At 41.6% G+C, this 13,270-nt stretch overlaps 1 protein-coding gene and 1 long non-coding RNA gene across 14 annotated transcripts in view; one reads left to right on the forward strand and one right to left on the reverse strand.

The window, feature by feature from the left end:
* Positions 1-13,270, forward strand: part of LOC310727394 — a 766,835-nt gene that overhangs the window by 496,731 nt on the left and 256,834 nt on the right. The gene's annotated exons all lie outside the window — the stretch shown is intronic.
* The window catches only part of kidins220a (kinase D-interacting substrate 220a), a 57,937-nt gene that overhangs the window by 32,809 nt on the left and 11,858 nt on the right, over positions 1-13,270 (reverse strand). For 11 of the 13 annotated variants that reach the window (XM_083543563.1, XM_083543558.1, XM_083543559.1 and 8 more), the window contains 16 exons: positions 10,836-11,000; positions 9,435-9,533; positions 8,730-8,828; positions 7,779-7,877; positions 7,453-7,551; positions 6,888-6,986; positions 5,945-6,142; positions 5,685-5,783; positions 4,540-4,638; positions 4,348-4,446; positions 3,900-4,077; positions 3,636-3,800; positions 3,334-3,513; positions 1,903-2,068; positions 1,402-1,553; positions 1,018-1,304 (listed from right to left, as the gene is read on the reverse strand). In XM_083543563.1, the coding sequence (XP_083399689.1) occupies positions 1,018-1,304; positions 1,402-1,553; positions 1,903-2,068; positions 3,334-3,513; positions 3,636-3,800; positions 3,900-4,077; positions 4,348-4,446; positions 4,540-4,638; positions 5,685-5,783; positions 5,945-6,142; positions 6,888-6,986; positions 7,453-7,551; positions 7,779-7,877; positions 8,730-8,828; positions 9,435-9,533; positions 10,836-10,967 (2,250 nt within the window). In that variant the 5' untranslated portion in view covers positions 10,968-11,000. Of the gene's footprint in view, positions 1-1,017; positions 1,305-1,401; positions 1,554-1,902; positions 2,069-3,333; positions 3,514-3,635; positions 3,801-3,899; positions 4,078-4,347; positions 4,447-4,539; positions 4,639-5,684; positions 5,784-5,944; positions 6,143-6,887; positions 6,987-7,452; positions 7,552-7,778; positions 7,878-8,729; positions 8,829-8,922; positions 9,534-10,835; positions 11,001-13,270 lie in introns of those variants that run through there. The other 2 variants (XM_083543553.1, XM_083543564.1) reach the window with 2 other exon arrangements.

Below are 13,270 nucleotides of genomic sequence, written 5' to 3' on the forward strand. Positions count from 1 at the left end.
ACACACACACACACACACACACACAAGGCATAACATTATGACTGCTGAAGTGAATAACACAGATTATCTCTTTATCATAGCGCCTGTTAGTGGGTGGGATTTATTTGGCAAGTAAACATTTTGACCTCAAAGTTGGTGTTAGAAGCAGGAAAAATGGGCAAGTTTAATGATTTAAGTGAGTTTGACAAGGGCCAATTTGTGAGGACTAGACGACTGCGTCAGAGCATCTCCAAAACTGAAGCTCTTGTGGGAATTTCCTGGTCTGCAGTGGTCAATATCTATCAAAAGTGGTCCAAGGAAGGAACAGTGGTAAACTGGCGACAGGGTCATGGGTGCACGTTGACACACATTGATGCTCGTGGTGAGCAGAGGCTGGCCCAAGTGGTCTGATCCAACAAATGAGCTCCTGTAGCTCACATTGCTGAAGAAGTTAATGCTGGTAATGATCAACAGGTCGGGATTGTTTTGGCAGCAATACATAAAGTTATACATTGGTCTGTCTATCCATCCATACAAACACACAGTATTCAATAATTATTATTATAATAATAAATAATAGTCTAATATACAGATTGTGCTGTTATAGGTAAACAAATGACAGCAAAGTGGATTATTTTCGAAGTAAGTATTTTCACTCTTGTAGCGCAAAAATGGTCAGGGTTTAGAATATTTTATTTAAAAAAGCACAAACTTTTTCAGCGCTTTTTCCCCACTTTTGTTTATGTTTAATGTATGAAATGAATCATAATCTCATTCTGTTACAGACACTGAAGGATTCTTCCAAGTCTTGCTAAATAAACATCTTCTGCAAGTGCCTAATTAAAGCTGCCTTTTTTAATCAGATAAAAATTGTGTGCAAAAAAGATTTTTAATTTCAGTTCAGGTATTTACATTTCACCTGATTATTTAAAACCAAAATTTCTAAAATATATATATTGCTCAAAAACCTCTCAAATACCCGCCTCGTGTACCCTGTACGTACAGTATGACTTGCATGTTTACAAAAGTGTTGTATACCTTCATGAAACCCTCGCTCTTCAGCTTGTGCATGCTGTTGGCGGCACTGTGTAGCCTCCGCCGCTGCGAGCGCAGCACCGAGTCCGCCACCTGCCACCAGGTCCTGCAGTTGAGCAGCAGAGCGAGGCCCACCACACTGGCCACAGCTACTAGCACCGCTTTTACCGTCACATTGGGTGAGTCCACTTTAAAAATAGCCAGGAGGGCCATACCTGTCACCAGGCACGCCAGAGTCAGTGCGAACAGAACAAAAGATGGCACGCAGCATGTCTTCTTCCACTTCTTTCCTGAATATGGGCAGAAAGAGCCACAGACAAATGCTGTCAAGTCAAATGATATCTTGCGCAGAAACATGAAGTGGAATTCAAGTGAGCCATTTCAAACCTTGTGTCTCTTCGTTCTTAAAGACTCTGAAGAGTCGAGTAGCTAAGAAACCAAATTCTCTCTCGCATGCGTCTGAGAGCGTGGCAATCATCTCAGCCATGGAGGTCTCCCCACCCACACTCGACAGCCTGTTATAGTCTGTAAACAGAAATCTAAACAAGCACACACACACACACACACACACACACACACACACACACACACACACACACACACCAGTTGCTGGATATTTTTGACCTCTGTAACCAGGGCTTTAAACTTCAGAAACGCTGCATAATTCTAACTACTGTAAATAGCTGGACAGCTTCACTAATCCTATATTAAACAGTGTCTAAACAGTAATGGTAACAGTAACCTGAACAAAGTGGTCGCTCGCTCATTAAGCCTTCTAAACATGGGGCATGTGTTCAGTCAGAGTCATCGAAATCGAATCACAGCTTGATTACCAAAATTAATTGCTTTATTAAAAAAAAAAAAAAAAAAAGTCACTGTGTTTAGTACCTGACTGGCAAGGCCTTAGTCGTCTGCTCAGGAAGCTCCGGTGGGTTGACAAACATCAGTTTGAGCAGCAGCTCTAGGTAGCCAATGTGGCGTGCAAGTCTGGTGCTGATTTGCCAAGCCCAGCTCCAGCTCTCGCCCTCTTTGCGCCCGCCGAAATACACGAGCACTAGAACAGCGAACAGTGAGGAGAACGTCTGAATGATCAAGAAACACCAATCCAATCCACAATTCCTTATTACTGTCCAGCAGCATTCAGTCAGTACTCTACCCAGCATGCTCTGAACGAGTGCTTCTCAAAGTACGGTCTGAAAGAGTTTTTATAGTTACGGTTCTGATTTAGCAGATTAACTTGTTTAAACTAAAAGTGAATCCGTATCTCAATGATTAAACATATATATATATAAAAAAAAAAGTGCTTTGTGTGCAATGATACTAATGAGTCAAACACTGATATCTATTAAAATGATCATGAGACCAAAACATTCTTTTCAACTATTTGAAAAAATAAATCACGCAAATAAGGTGCAGTGGCAAGTCCGAGTCAGGAGTCTCTTCCATAATTTATTCCTCTCAAAGTCTTCTGCTTGTGTTGAACTAATGCTGAACTGTATGTTGGTGCTGAGTAGATACCACCAAGCGTCAAGTTCAAATAAAAAGGACTGATTTCGCAAAATGTTCAGTAGAAAGAAAGATATTTGACTTTGAAATGTAGAAGTTAAAGTTAAAGTCTCCCCAAACGGAAATTCTTTAGTAAAAGTACAGATACGTGAAAAAGCTACTTAAATACAGTAACAAATTACATTTACTTCGTTACTGTCCACCACTGTCTGGGTCACACTCGCTCAGTTGGATATCACAGTGCTGCAGTCAACGGATTAAACAATTTCTGGCACTGTGCAATGCTGCTCTCTGCTGGACAAAAACACAGACTATCGCCGGACGTATTCTAAACAGCACGGCACATGTTTTTTCGGTAATTTGATTTGCTGGAAAGCTGATTAATAGAACATGTCTGGCTGTAGCTGCTCCTTCCTTTCATTTGCTAAAAAGCTTATTAGAGTTAAAATGGAGGCAGGCTGGGAGCCTATATACAAATAAAGTAGTCTAATTATCTGATTGACCACTTTACTGAAAATATACTGCATTTATGTGCTTCTGGAATTATTGTGAATATGGGTTTCCAAGTTGAAAGCTGCATATGAACATCACTATATAAATAAAAATATATAATAATAATCTGTACTTCATAGGGGTGCAACATTGAATGCATGCTTCATTGATAAAAACCGATGTGAATATACAGTCACAGTGGTCTAAACCTAGTCTGTCAAGAGCGATTATAGCCTGCGTTGATCATTACAAAAAGTCTAGGTTGTGTGAACTGTTGTATATCAGGCATAACAGATGAATCAATTCCTAAGAGACTCCTACCAAAGAATATGTAGAGCAGGGCAAGCAGGCTGAGGGCCACAGCGATGGCCAGCTTTGGATCGACGGAGAAGCCAAGTATCACAGCTACGGAGCCGCACAGCAGCAGAGTCAACACCACCACCAACCATGAGAACTGGAACAATGGCTCCACCTGCTGGCCCGCAAATGTCTTCATTTCGTCTGAAAACATCACGACGGGTAATTTAGTCGTCTTTTTTATATAGCGGTAACGTGTAAACTGTTAAATTATACAATGCCCATTAAAAATTTTACTGCCGTATAATGTGCAGCGCTGCTCTTACCCTCCAGCTTCTTGAGCAGGAAGGATTTGCCGCTGCCCCACTGCGCGTACAGACCCACACAGATGGGTGGCTGCATGGTGGGCTCGCTCAGGATGTCAGCCAGCGCGCTGCTGTACAGGTCGTAACCCAGCATGTCGCCGTCACACTCCGTAGGGGACAAGTGCTCTACAATAGGTCAGGGGGGAAAAAATAATAATTCTGAATACTTATCTATTTGTAGCCAAAAGAATATTTGGTTGAAATGCAAGTTAGGAAAGTACTCACTGGCACCAAAGATCTGCGTGAGGATGCTCTTCTGGTGCGTGCAGTCGATATTGTAGGGCGTCTCGCCCTGTTTGTTGGGCTTGTAGAGAAGACGGCCGTCTTTAGGGTTCCTCAAGAGCAGCTCGGCCAACTTTCTGCTCCGACCCCTGATGGCAATGTGCAGCGCTGTGTCTCCTTTCTGAAAGCGCAGATTTGATCGATCCTGTAATTACTGAGCACTGACGTTCCATGTAAATATTTACCATATATGTAGTAAAACTGCCGGTGTATGAGCTGATTTGATAATATAAGAACACATTTTCTCATTCATGATGTTTGGAGAAAGTTTGCACGTGTCCTGAATGTCACACTTTTTAATAAAGAAAAATTCTACTTTAAGTGTAAGACAGAAAAAGTAAGAAAGAAAGAAAGAAAGAGCAACGGTATTCTGAGCGCAGAGCCCTGTTACCTTGTCCACAGCAGACACTTTCGCTTCCTTGTCGAGAAGAAGCTCAACAATCTCAATGTTTCTCATTTTGGTAGCTTTAATAAGTGGGGTCTCCCCTTCCTAAAACACAAGATCGCACACAAACGGGCAGGAAAGTAATGAGTTCAGTGTTGTATTATGCGCCTCCCTGAAAACACAGTGATTTGGCTTTACCTTTGTGTAGGCCTCTGTATCAGGGTTACACTGCAGGATATCTCGTACCATGGTGGCGTTGCCTTTTTCCACCGACCAGTAGAGAGCAGTCTTGCTGTCCTGTGTAGAGAAAATAAATGATTAAATGGGAGCGTGCCACTGCAGTGAAACAAATAAAAATAAAACAGGGTGATTGTCTGCTTTAACATGTTTTTATACACTCACAGCCACTATAATAAAATACATGAATGCTTGGAAGGCGCTACAAAAGCAGAACCGTGAGTGCATTTCAGTTACTATGGCCGGACAGCTTGAGCCAGTCTGACCACTCTCCTCTAATTTCTAAGATGAACATGCTATTTCTGCCTGTAGAAATGCCAATCTATGGATGTTACTTGTTTTCCCGCACCATTACGTCCAAACTTTATGGCTTATATAACCCCCCCCGGCGGCTTAAACAATGAAGCGGCTTTCCTGGGTTTTTCCCGGTTTTACAAACTTCAAGCCAAAAAACTGAGCCCTATAACATTAGACCAATGAAATTGCCGAACGGGTTCAGGTGAACCAATGAAACTCTTTATATTAAATCCGATGCGCTCCCACTGAATTGTCCCGCACCACATCATATATATGGATGATGTTCCTCTGACGTTTAACCTGCCGCTCACTCGGACTGTCAGGAAATGTGAATCATTTGTCACGCTGAAAACAACCGGGCATGAAAAAACGCACTTGACCTGTGTTCTGAGCTGCACGGCATCGGGAGAAAAGCTTCACCGATGGTGATTTTTAAACGCACGACGATGCCAAAAGAAAAACTCCCGAGAGAAATAGTTGTGAAAGGAAGGAGGAAGACAGTGAACTATGACTTTCTTGGTAGGCTACTGTTTAGATACAAGCCGTGTAACAGACACTGTCTTTCATTAAAGCCTGTGTAAAGTTCAATAGTTTCAATGTAGACACCTGCGGCTTATACTTGGGTGCGCTTAATAGTCCGGAAATTACGGTACATCTGATCCCAATGATCAGTCCCATTTTTGCCACTTCTGATGCTTGATGTGAACATTAAATGTCATACACTGATATAATCGGTGGGTTATAGAATTGAATTTAAACAAATGGGAATTTTCAAATCTGAGAGAAATGTAACAGGAAAATACTAGTACCTGTCCCTTAACATCAATGTCAGCATATTTATGCAGTAAAGCGCGGACAATCTCCACATGGCCTCCTCTCACTGCCGCGATTAGAACAGTGTCTCCACTCTAAGACAACATAAAAAATAAATAAATTTTTAAAAAAAACAAGAAACCCACATAAAACCATACAAACAATACAGTAAATATGCAAAGCATTAAATGTTGGTGACCTTTACTTGCATTCAAAATATATTTAAAAAATATTTATCAATTTATCAGGTATTCACCCTGTCAGGAATGTTGACATAGGTGTCTGCATCCAAGAGGTCCTGCACTATCTCAGTGTAGCCCTCCATTGCAGCAATCATCAGTGCCGTGTTTCCATCTTTATCTGTCATGTTGACATTAGGGTTTCTCTTCAGTAGCTCTTTAACCACCTCTGTGTAACCGCCACGCACTGCCACAATCAAAGCAGTCATCGAGTTCTGACACAGAGAGAGAGAGAGAGAGAGAGAGAGAGAGAGAGAGAGAGAGAGACACAGAGAGAGAGAGAGAGAGACACAGAGAGAGAGAGAGAGACACAGAGAGACAGAGAGAGAGAGAGAGAGAGAGAGAGAGAGACAGAGAGAGAGAGAGAGAGAGAGAGAGAGAGAGAGAGAGAGAGAGAGAGAGAGAGAGTGAGAGAGAGAGAGAGAGATCCACTTCAGCTTTCTGGAGAATAATATTTGTTGTTCACTCTGAAGGAGTTTATTCAGCATGTGATATAGTATTAGTCAGAAAGTTCACGTGTTTAACTTATTCACAGGTACTTATATAGTGTCACATGTTTTAAAGCTAATAATAAATTACACAAAAAAATCTGATTTAACCAAAACAACATCCCTTAATAATGATCGTTTTATTTTTGTTTATTGAACATTCATGAGCGTCAGCGTTTGGTAAAAGTCAGCAAGCTTTTCCTCACTGTTTGGGGAGTGAAAGTTTAGAAAGGCTGTTTTCAACAACACGTTAAACGTAACTATAAATGGAAGGTACCACTTTGGGCTTTACTCTGCTTCATTATTAATTACTTTCCTATAACAGTATGCGGTGTAGTGGTTTATTCTTTTCTGAACTGTCAATTTCAGCCTTCCATAGAACACTACAGACTGATAAATAGAAAATTGATGTACAAAAAGTAAATGATGGTATGAAAGATCCTGAAAAATGTACATCAAGCTAAAAACGCACCGCTCCTTCCTGGTCCACGTTTGCGCCGTTCTCCAGTAGGTGCATCACACAGTCATAATGACCTTTCCTCGCTGCCCAGATCAATGCAGTGGTGCCATACTGATCAAGAGAAAAGGGACAAAGGGATTTACTGAAAATGTAATCAGTTTCTAAATATCATATTGTTAAATATACATAAATAAAAAAAGAAAAAAAAGAAAACAATTTGTAATATTTGATGCCATGCAACGTTCTTTCCGACGCTGGAATAAGCTCTACCTTTTGTTGAAATAGTTAGAGTAGTAGTGTTTTCCCAAGGGGGGAAAGGGGTGGAGAGGTTTTACATTTACATTTTCGTGGAAACTGCAATTCAATGTCAAATAGACAGAGGTTCTTGGTTTATGTGCGAACACACTGTACAGCCCATTGAATCACAGTTATAATAATACACAATTATACTAAAACCTCGTGGGAATATTTTCCTGTATCTTAGAAGCCAAGAGACACTATGTTTATGTAAACAAGGTTGAATCACTTCTCTGTGAAGTCAGCAACACCTTTAGATAGTGGTGATGATGGTAGTCACCTTGTCAGAGCAGTTAACTTTAGCACCGTGTTGTAGGAGGAGCCGAACAATTTCGGCATGGCCTCGGCCTGCTGCCCAAATGACGGGGTATACGCTGTACTGTAGGGCAAAAAAAAAACAAAAAAAAAAACACAGACGTATAAGACACAAACACTTATACACACACCTTCTTTTCTCATTTCACTGTAGAAACCCTATATAAAAAATATCACCATGCTACACATGTTGCAAAGGAGAAAGGTATTGTTGGAGTGAATGCTTTAATCATGTGGCCACTTTTCAAAATGGAGGGGCGGAGTTCCGTCAAGTCTGAATAAACTGTGTACCTGTCCAGTGATGTTTGGGTTTGCTCCTTTCTCCAGCAGAAGACGAACCACCTCCGCACGACCCTTATAGGCTCCCCACATAAGAGCGGTCCAGCCGCCCTACAAACACGCACACACACGTCAGTATTTTTAAATGTTCTTAGTAAAGTCACTGGGTTGTTTTCCTAAACACACCACCTGAGTCAGACTGTTACTCATATTGCAGGGTTACTTCAGACACTCAGTCTGTTATTATTAGCACTGTGCTACCGACACACTGGCACCGTGACACACTTCTCCCAGACAAACACTGTGACAGGAAATGATTAACATGAATAACACACTTGTTAAAACCTGGGCAATCAATAGAATTGAGCTGCTAATTCAAAGGGGTCTGTTAAAACAAAACCGTATATATACACACACATTCATCAATATAAACCAGGAACATTGGCTGATGAAATACAGTTCTCAACAGAGGTACTTAAAGCAATACAATGCATAAAACTCCAGTTCAAAATGTAATTGCTGAAGCAGTGATTTTGGAACATAAACATGGTCCTCAATTTTATGGCTTAAAAGCCATTAATACCGATACATCATCAGAGCAGCTAATGATATAAATGAACACAATAAGCTTCCAATTCCACTTGTTATAAAGATAAAACATTTGAACAAAGAAAAAATTGAGTTCTCAAACTATCTAATAAAAGTGATTGATTATGCCCGGCAAATAGCTTTGTTCTGTTCAACAGAAACAAAATTCTTCAACAATGTGTAGCACAAATGACTGACAGGATTTAAATGTTAGTTTTATGAGGCAGCACGAGAAAAATGTACTGCAGCTTGAAGCAAATTGAACAGATTTTATAAAAAAAAAAGCATATTTATATACATGTTTAACTCTCATACAAAAGTTGTGTAGGTTTTGTACCTACACAAAATGTTTTATATGTACTTTAGGAGGTTTACCATGTCTCTGTGCTCCAGATTTGCATTGTTGGCCAGCAGCTCCTCAACCACTTCAACATGGCCCTCTTTGGAGGCGGAAATCAGTGCAGTCCAGCAATCCTGCGTAAAAGACAAAAAGCCACACAGAAGCTTGACTAAATGCCTAAAAGTGCCCTTTTTCTCAACCTGAAAGACTTTGAGACTTTGAACGTACCAGTTGGTCATACCAAGTAGTCATGAGTGCCCAATCTCTATGAGTAGCAAAGCTCAGTGAAGTGCAGGACACTGTATGTTACCAGAGTGGTATGAGATCCTCAGGGCGTGTGTATGGTAAATGTCATCACCCAGTCATTTGCTGAACCACAGTTTTGCATGCCAATTACACACAGCTCTGCAGGCCACCTGCTATTATGAGTGAACCTGGGGGAATCTAGCACTTTAGTGCAGGGTCCACCCACACTGACATCACGTGGAAACCCAGGAAATGAGAACAATTGTTTTGTTTTTTCCTATAAATTAGTCCAGTGATGTCAGGGTTCTGGATGAGAATAAGTTTAGACTGAAAAGAAAAATAAAACCTCAAAAGCACTTGTTGGACATACCTACCGTTTCAAGAATTCTTGGTATGCTATACACCTATCTGAGTGGTGGTACTGATCCTCCACCGTAAAGAATATTACTGCTATTGTTGTGAAATGAGGTGGAATATAAAAAAAAGCTGTTTACCACGTCATCCAGGTTAACGTTGGCTCCTCTTCTTATAAGCTCTTGCACAATTTCAATGCTGCCCTGCTCAGCTGCAAACATGAGAGGAGTCTGTCCATTCTAGAGAGAAAAATAAATAAAAAATACAAGAACAAAAAACACACATTCAGTCACAAACTGGCTTAGAGCTTTAAGGCCTCACAAAAAATGTGTAGCAAACTGTGCGATAGGTGTACTATATACCTTTCCATTATGATTTATTTAAATAATAATAATAGACCTAGTAAGTGTAAAAAAAATTATTTAAAATTATCATTATACTAATATTAACAATTTTGAGTTGCAGCCTAGAAAAACCCTTAAACCCATTCTAATCTTTTTTGTTCAGTATGTTTTTTTTTTTTTTTGCTTTATCATATTTTCAAAACAGAGGAGGGACATGGGGTATATCGGTAGGAGAATGCTGAAGATGAAGCCACCAGGAAGGAGGAAAAGAGAAAGGCCATGAAGGAGGTTTATGGATGTGGTGAGGGAAGACATGCAGGTAGTTGGTGTGAAAGAGGCAGATGTAGAGGACAGGGGGGTATGGAGACGGATGACCCGCTGTGGCGACCCCTAATGTGAGAAGCCGAAAGAAGGAGAAGTAGTAGTTATTTTCAAAACTTCCAAAAATAAAAATTTTTTTTTATTTTTACAATTGACCGTTGCTAAAATTTTTCTTTTTGAGGGCCACACAGCTAACAATGCATAAGAAAGCAAAGACCAAGCCATGAAGTCAAAAGAACTGCCTGCAGAGCTCAGAAACAGGATTGTTGCAAGTCACAGTGCTGCTGCACCATGCTAAAGATTACCAAAAGCACAGTGTCCTCCATAATTCTCAAATGGAAGCAGTGTGGCACAACCAAGACTCTTCCAAAGGTGGTCACCTGGCTGAGCAATCGAGGGAGAAGGACCTTAGTAAAAGAAAGGATCGAAAAACCTGAAAATGTCTGTCCAGCAATGTGCCCCATCCAATCTGACCCATCTTGAGAGGATTAGTCATGAAGAAAATCTCCCAATCCAGGTGCACAAAGCTTGTTGTGCCATAACCCAAAAGACTTGAGGCTGTAATTGTTGGTTCTTTAACTAAGTAAACTAAGGGTCTTTATGTGTACCTGTTATTTAATTTGGGTTTCTTTCTTTTTTTTTTTTTTTAAATAAAAAAATTTGACATTTTTAGAACTCTGATTTCTCTTTGTCATTATTGGGTACTGAATGTAGATTAATGAGGGAAAAAAATCTATTTTAATGATTATAGTATGAGGCTGCTACATAACAGAAATGAAAAAAGTGAAGGGGGTACAAATACTTTCTGAACGCACTGTATATACACACACACACACACACACACACACAAAATCTCTTTTATGGTGTCTCACTCACATCACTCCTGCTGTCCACCTCACGGTGTTTGTCCAGGTAAGCTTTCACAGCTGGCAGGTTCTCCTCCTCTATGTGGCTGAAAATGCTCTGGGAGGCCATTACGGTCATTTTCAGAGAGCCTGTGGTGTCCATGTTGATGCTGCTGATTTCCGAGCCTGTTACAGGCTAAAGAACAACATGCATTAGAGCTCTGCTTCTCAGTAAAACACCATGCTTTTAGCAAAAAAAAAATAATTGAACAGCAATTTAAACCTGTGAAAGGTAATTCAAGAGCATCCTAAAGGTCTACATAGATTAGGGAAAATTAACATTTTTTGAAAATGTTACTTACACACACACACACACACACACACACACACACACACACACACACACACACACACACACACACACACACACACACACACACACACACACACACACACACACACACACACACACACACACACACACACACACAGTCAGATAGCCTTTTTAAATGTTGTTTAAAAAGAACACCACATTGAAATCATGGATGAATTGGGAAACATATTCCAAAATTATTCAGAAATTGGAAGTGAAGATGTGAACTGACTGGGATGAGGACATTCATGACCAATCAGTGATGGAGGCACAATACATTGTGGCCGTGATGCATATAGTCCCCTAATTATATATACTGTACAAGCAATTATTGGTCAAACAAGTAGTGGAGATTTCTGATTTAAGTGGTATTATTTAGTTCTTTATAAAATGTGAAAGCAACGGGACCATTAGCGAATTACAAAACACACACCCTGGCGGATTGTTTATTGTGGCCGAAGATTTCAACCATGCAAATCTCAGGACTGTGCTTTCTAAATTTCATCAGAATGTGGACATTGCAACCAGAGGACAAAACACGCTAGATGCTGTTTACACAAACATCCGGGGCGCATACCGGGCGAAGCCCCGCCCCCACCTCGGATACTCAGAACACATCTCTGCTATGCTGATCCCAGCATACAGACTACTCAGCAGGCGTTCAAGACCAGTTCGAAAGCAGGTGAGAACCTGGCCAGCAGGATCCATGTCTGCTCTTCAGGACTGCTTTGAATGCACTAACTGGGACATGTTCAGGGAAGCTGCAACCAACTGCGATTTCATCAACTTGGAGGAGTACACGTCAACAGTGACCAGCTACATCAGCAAGTGCATTGATGACTTGACCATCTCCAAGACCATCACTACACGCTCCAACCAGAAGACGTGGATGACCGCCAAGGTGCGTGCGCTGCTAAATCACCCATTGTGATGAACTGCTTCGAGAGGCTTGTCATGAGGCACATCAAGACACAGCTTCCACCCGCACTGGACCCCATGCAGTTCCCGTATCGTCCAAACCACTCCATGGACGATGCCATCTCCACAACCCTTCATCTGGCCCTCACCCACCTAAACAACAAGGACTCTTATGTACAGATGCTGTTCATAGACTTCAGTTCAGCATTCAACACAATTGTCCCTCAGCACCTGATTAGGAAGCTGAGCCTACTGGGCCTGAACACCTCCCTCTGTAACTGGATCATGGACTTCCTGACTGGGAGACCTCAGTCAGTCTGGATCGAAAACCACATCTCCAGCACCACCACATTAAGCACTGGGGCACCTCAGGGCTGTGTGCTCAGTCCACTGCTGTTCACTCTGCTGACTTACGACTGTGTAGCAATGCACAGCACAAATCACATCGTCAAGTTCACGGATGACACACCATGGTGGGTCTCATCAGCAAGAACGATAAGTCAGCATACAAAGAGGAAATGCGACGGTTAACAGCCTGGTGTGGGGTTAACAACCTGTCTTTAAACGTGGACAAAACTAGAGAGATGGTTGTTGACTTTAGGAGAACACAGAGTGACCATTCTCCACTGATCATCGATGGATCCTCAGTGGAGATCGTCAAGAGCACCACATTTCTTGGTGTTCACTTGGCGGATAACCTCACCTGATCACACAACACCAGCTCCATCACCAAAAAAGCCCAGCAGCGTCTCTACTTCCTAAGAAGGCTGAGGAAAGCCCATATCCCTCCCCCCATCCTGACCATGTTCTACAGAGGGACCATTGAGAGCATCTTGAGCAGCTGCATCAGTGCCTGGTTTGGGAACTGCACTGTCTCAGATCACAAGACCCTACAGAGGATAGTGAGGACAGCTGAGAAGATCATCGGAGTCTCTCTCCCCTTTATCATGGACATTTACACCACACGCTGCGTCCGCAAAGCCAACAGCATTGTGGACGACCTCACATACCCGTCACACACACTTTTCACTCTCCTGCCATCAGGGAAGCGGTTCTGAAGCATTCGGGCCGCCACATCCAGACTGTGCAACAGCTTCTTCCCTCAAGCTATCAGGCTTCTCAACAAAGAACTGAACACTCTCTCACACTCTCACACACACTCACTTACACACACT

This window comes from Silurus aristotelis (assembly GCF_946808225.1).
Source record: "Silurus aristotelis genome assembly, chromosome: 6".
Classification (NCBI taxonomy): domain Eukaryota; kingdom Metazoa; phylum Chordata; class Actinopteri; order Siluriformes; family Siluridae; genus Silurus; species Silurus aristotelis.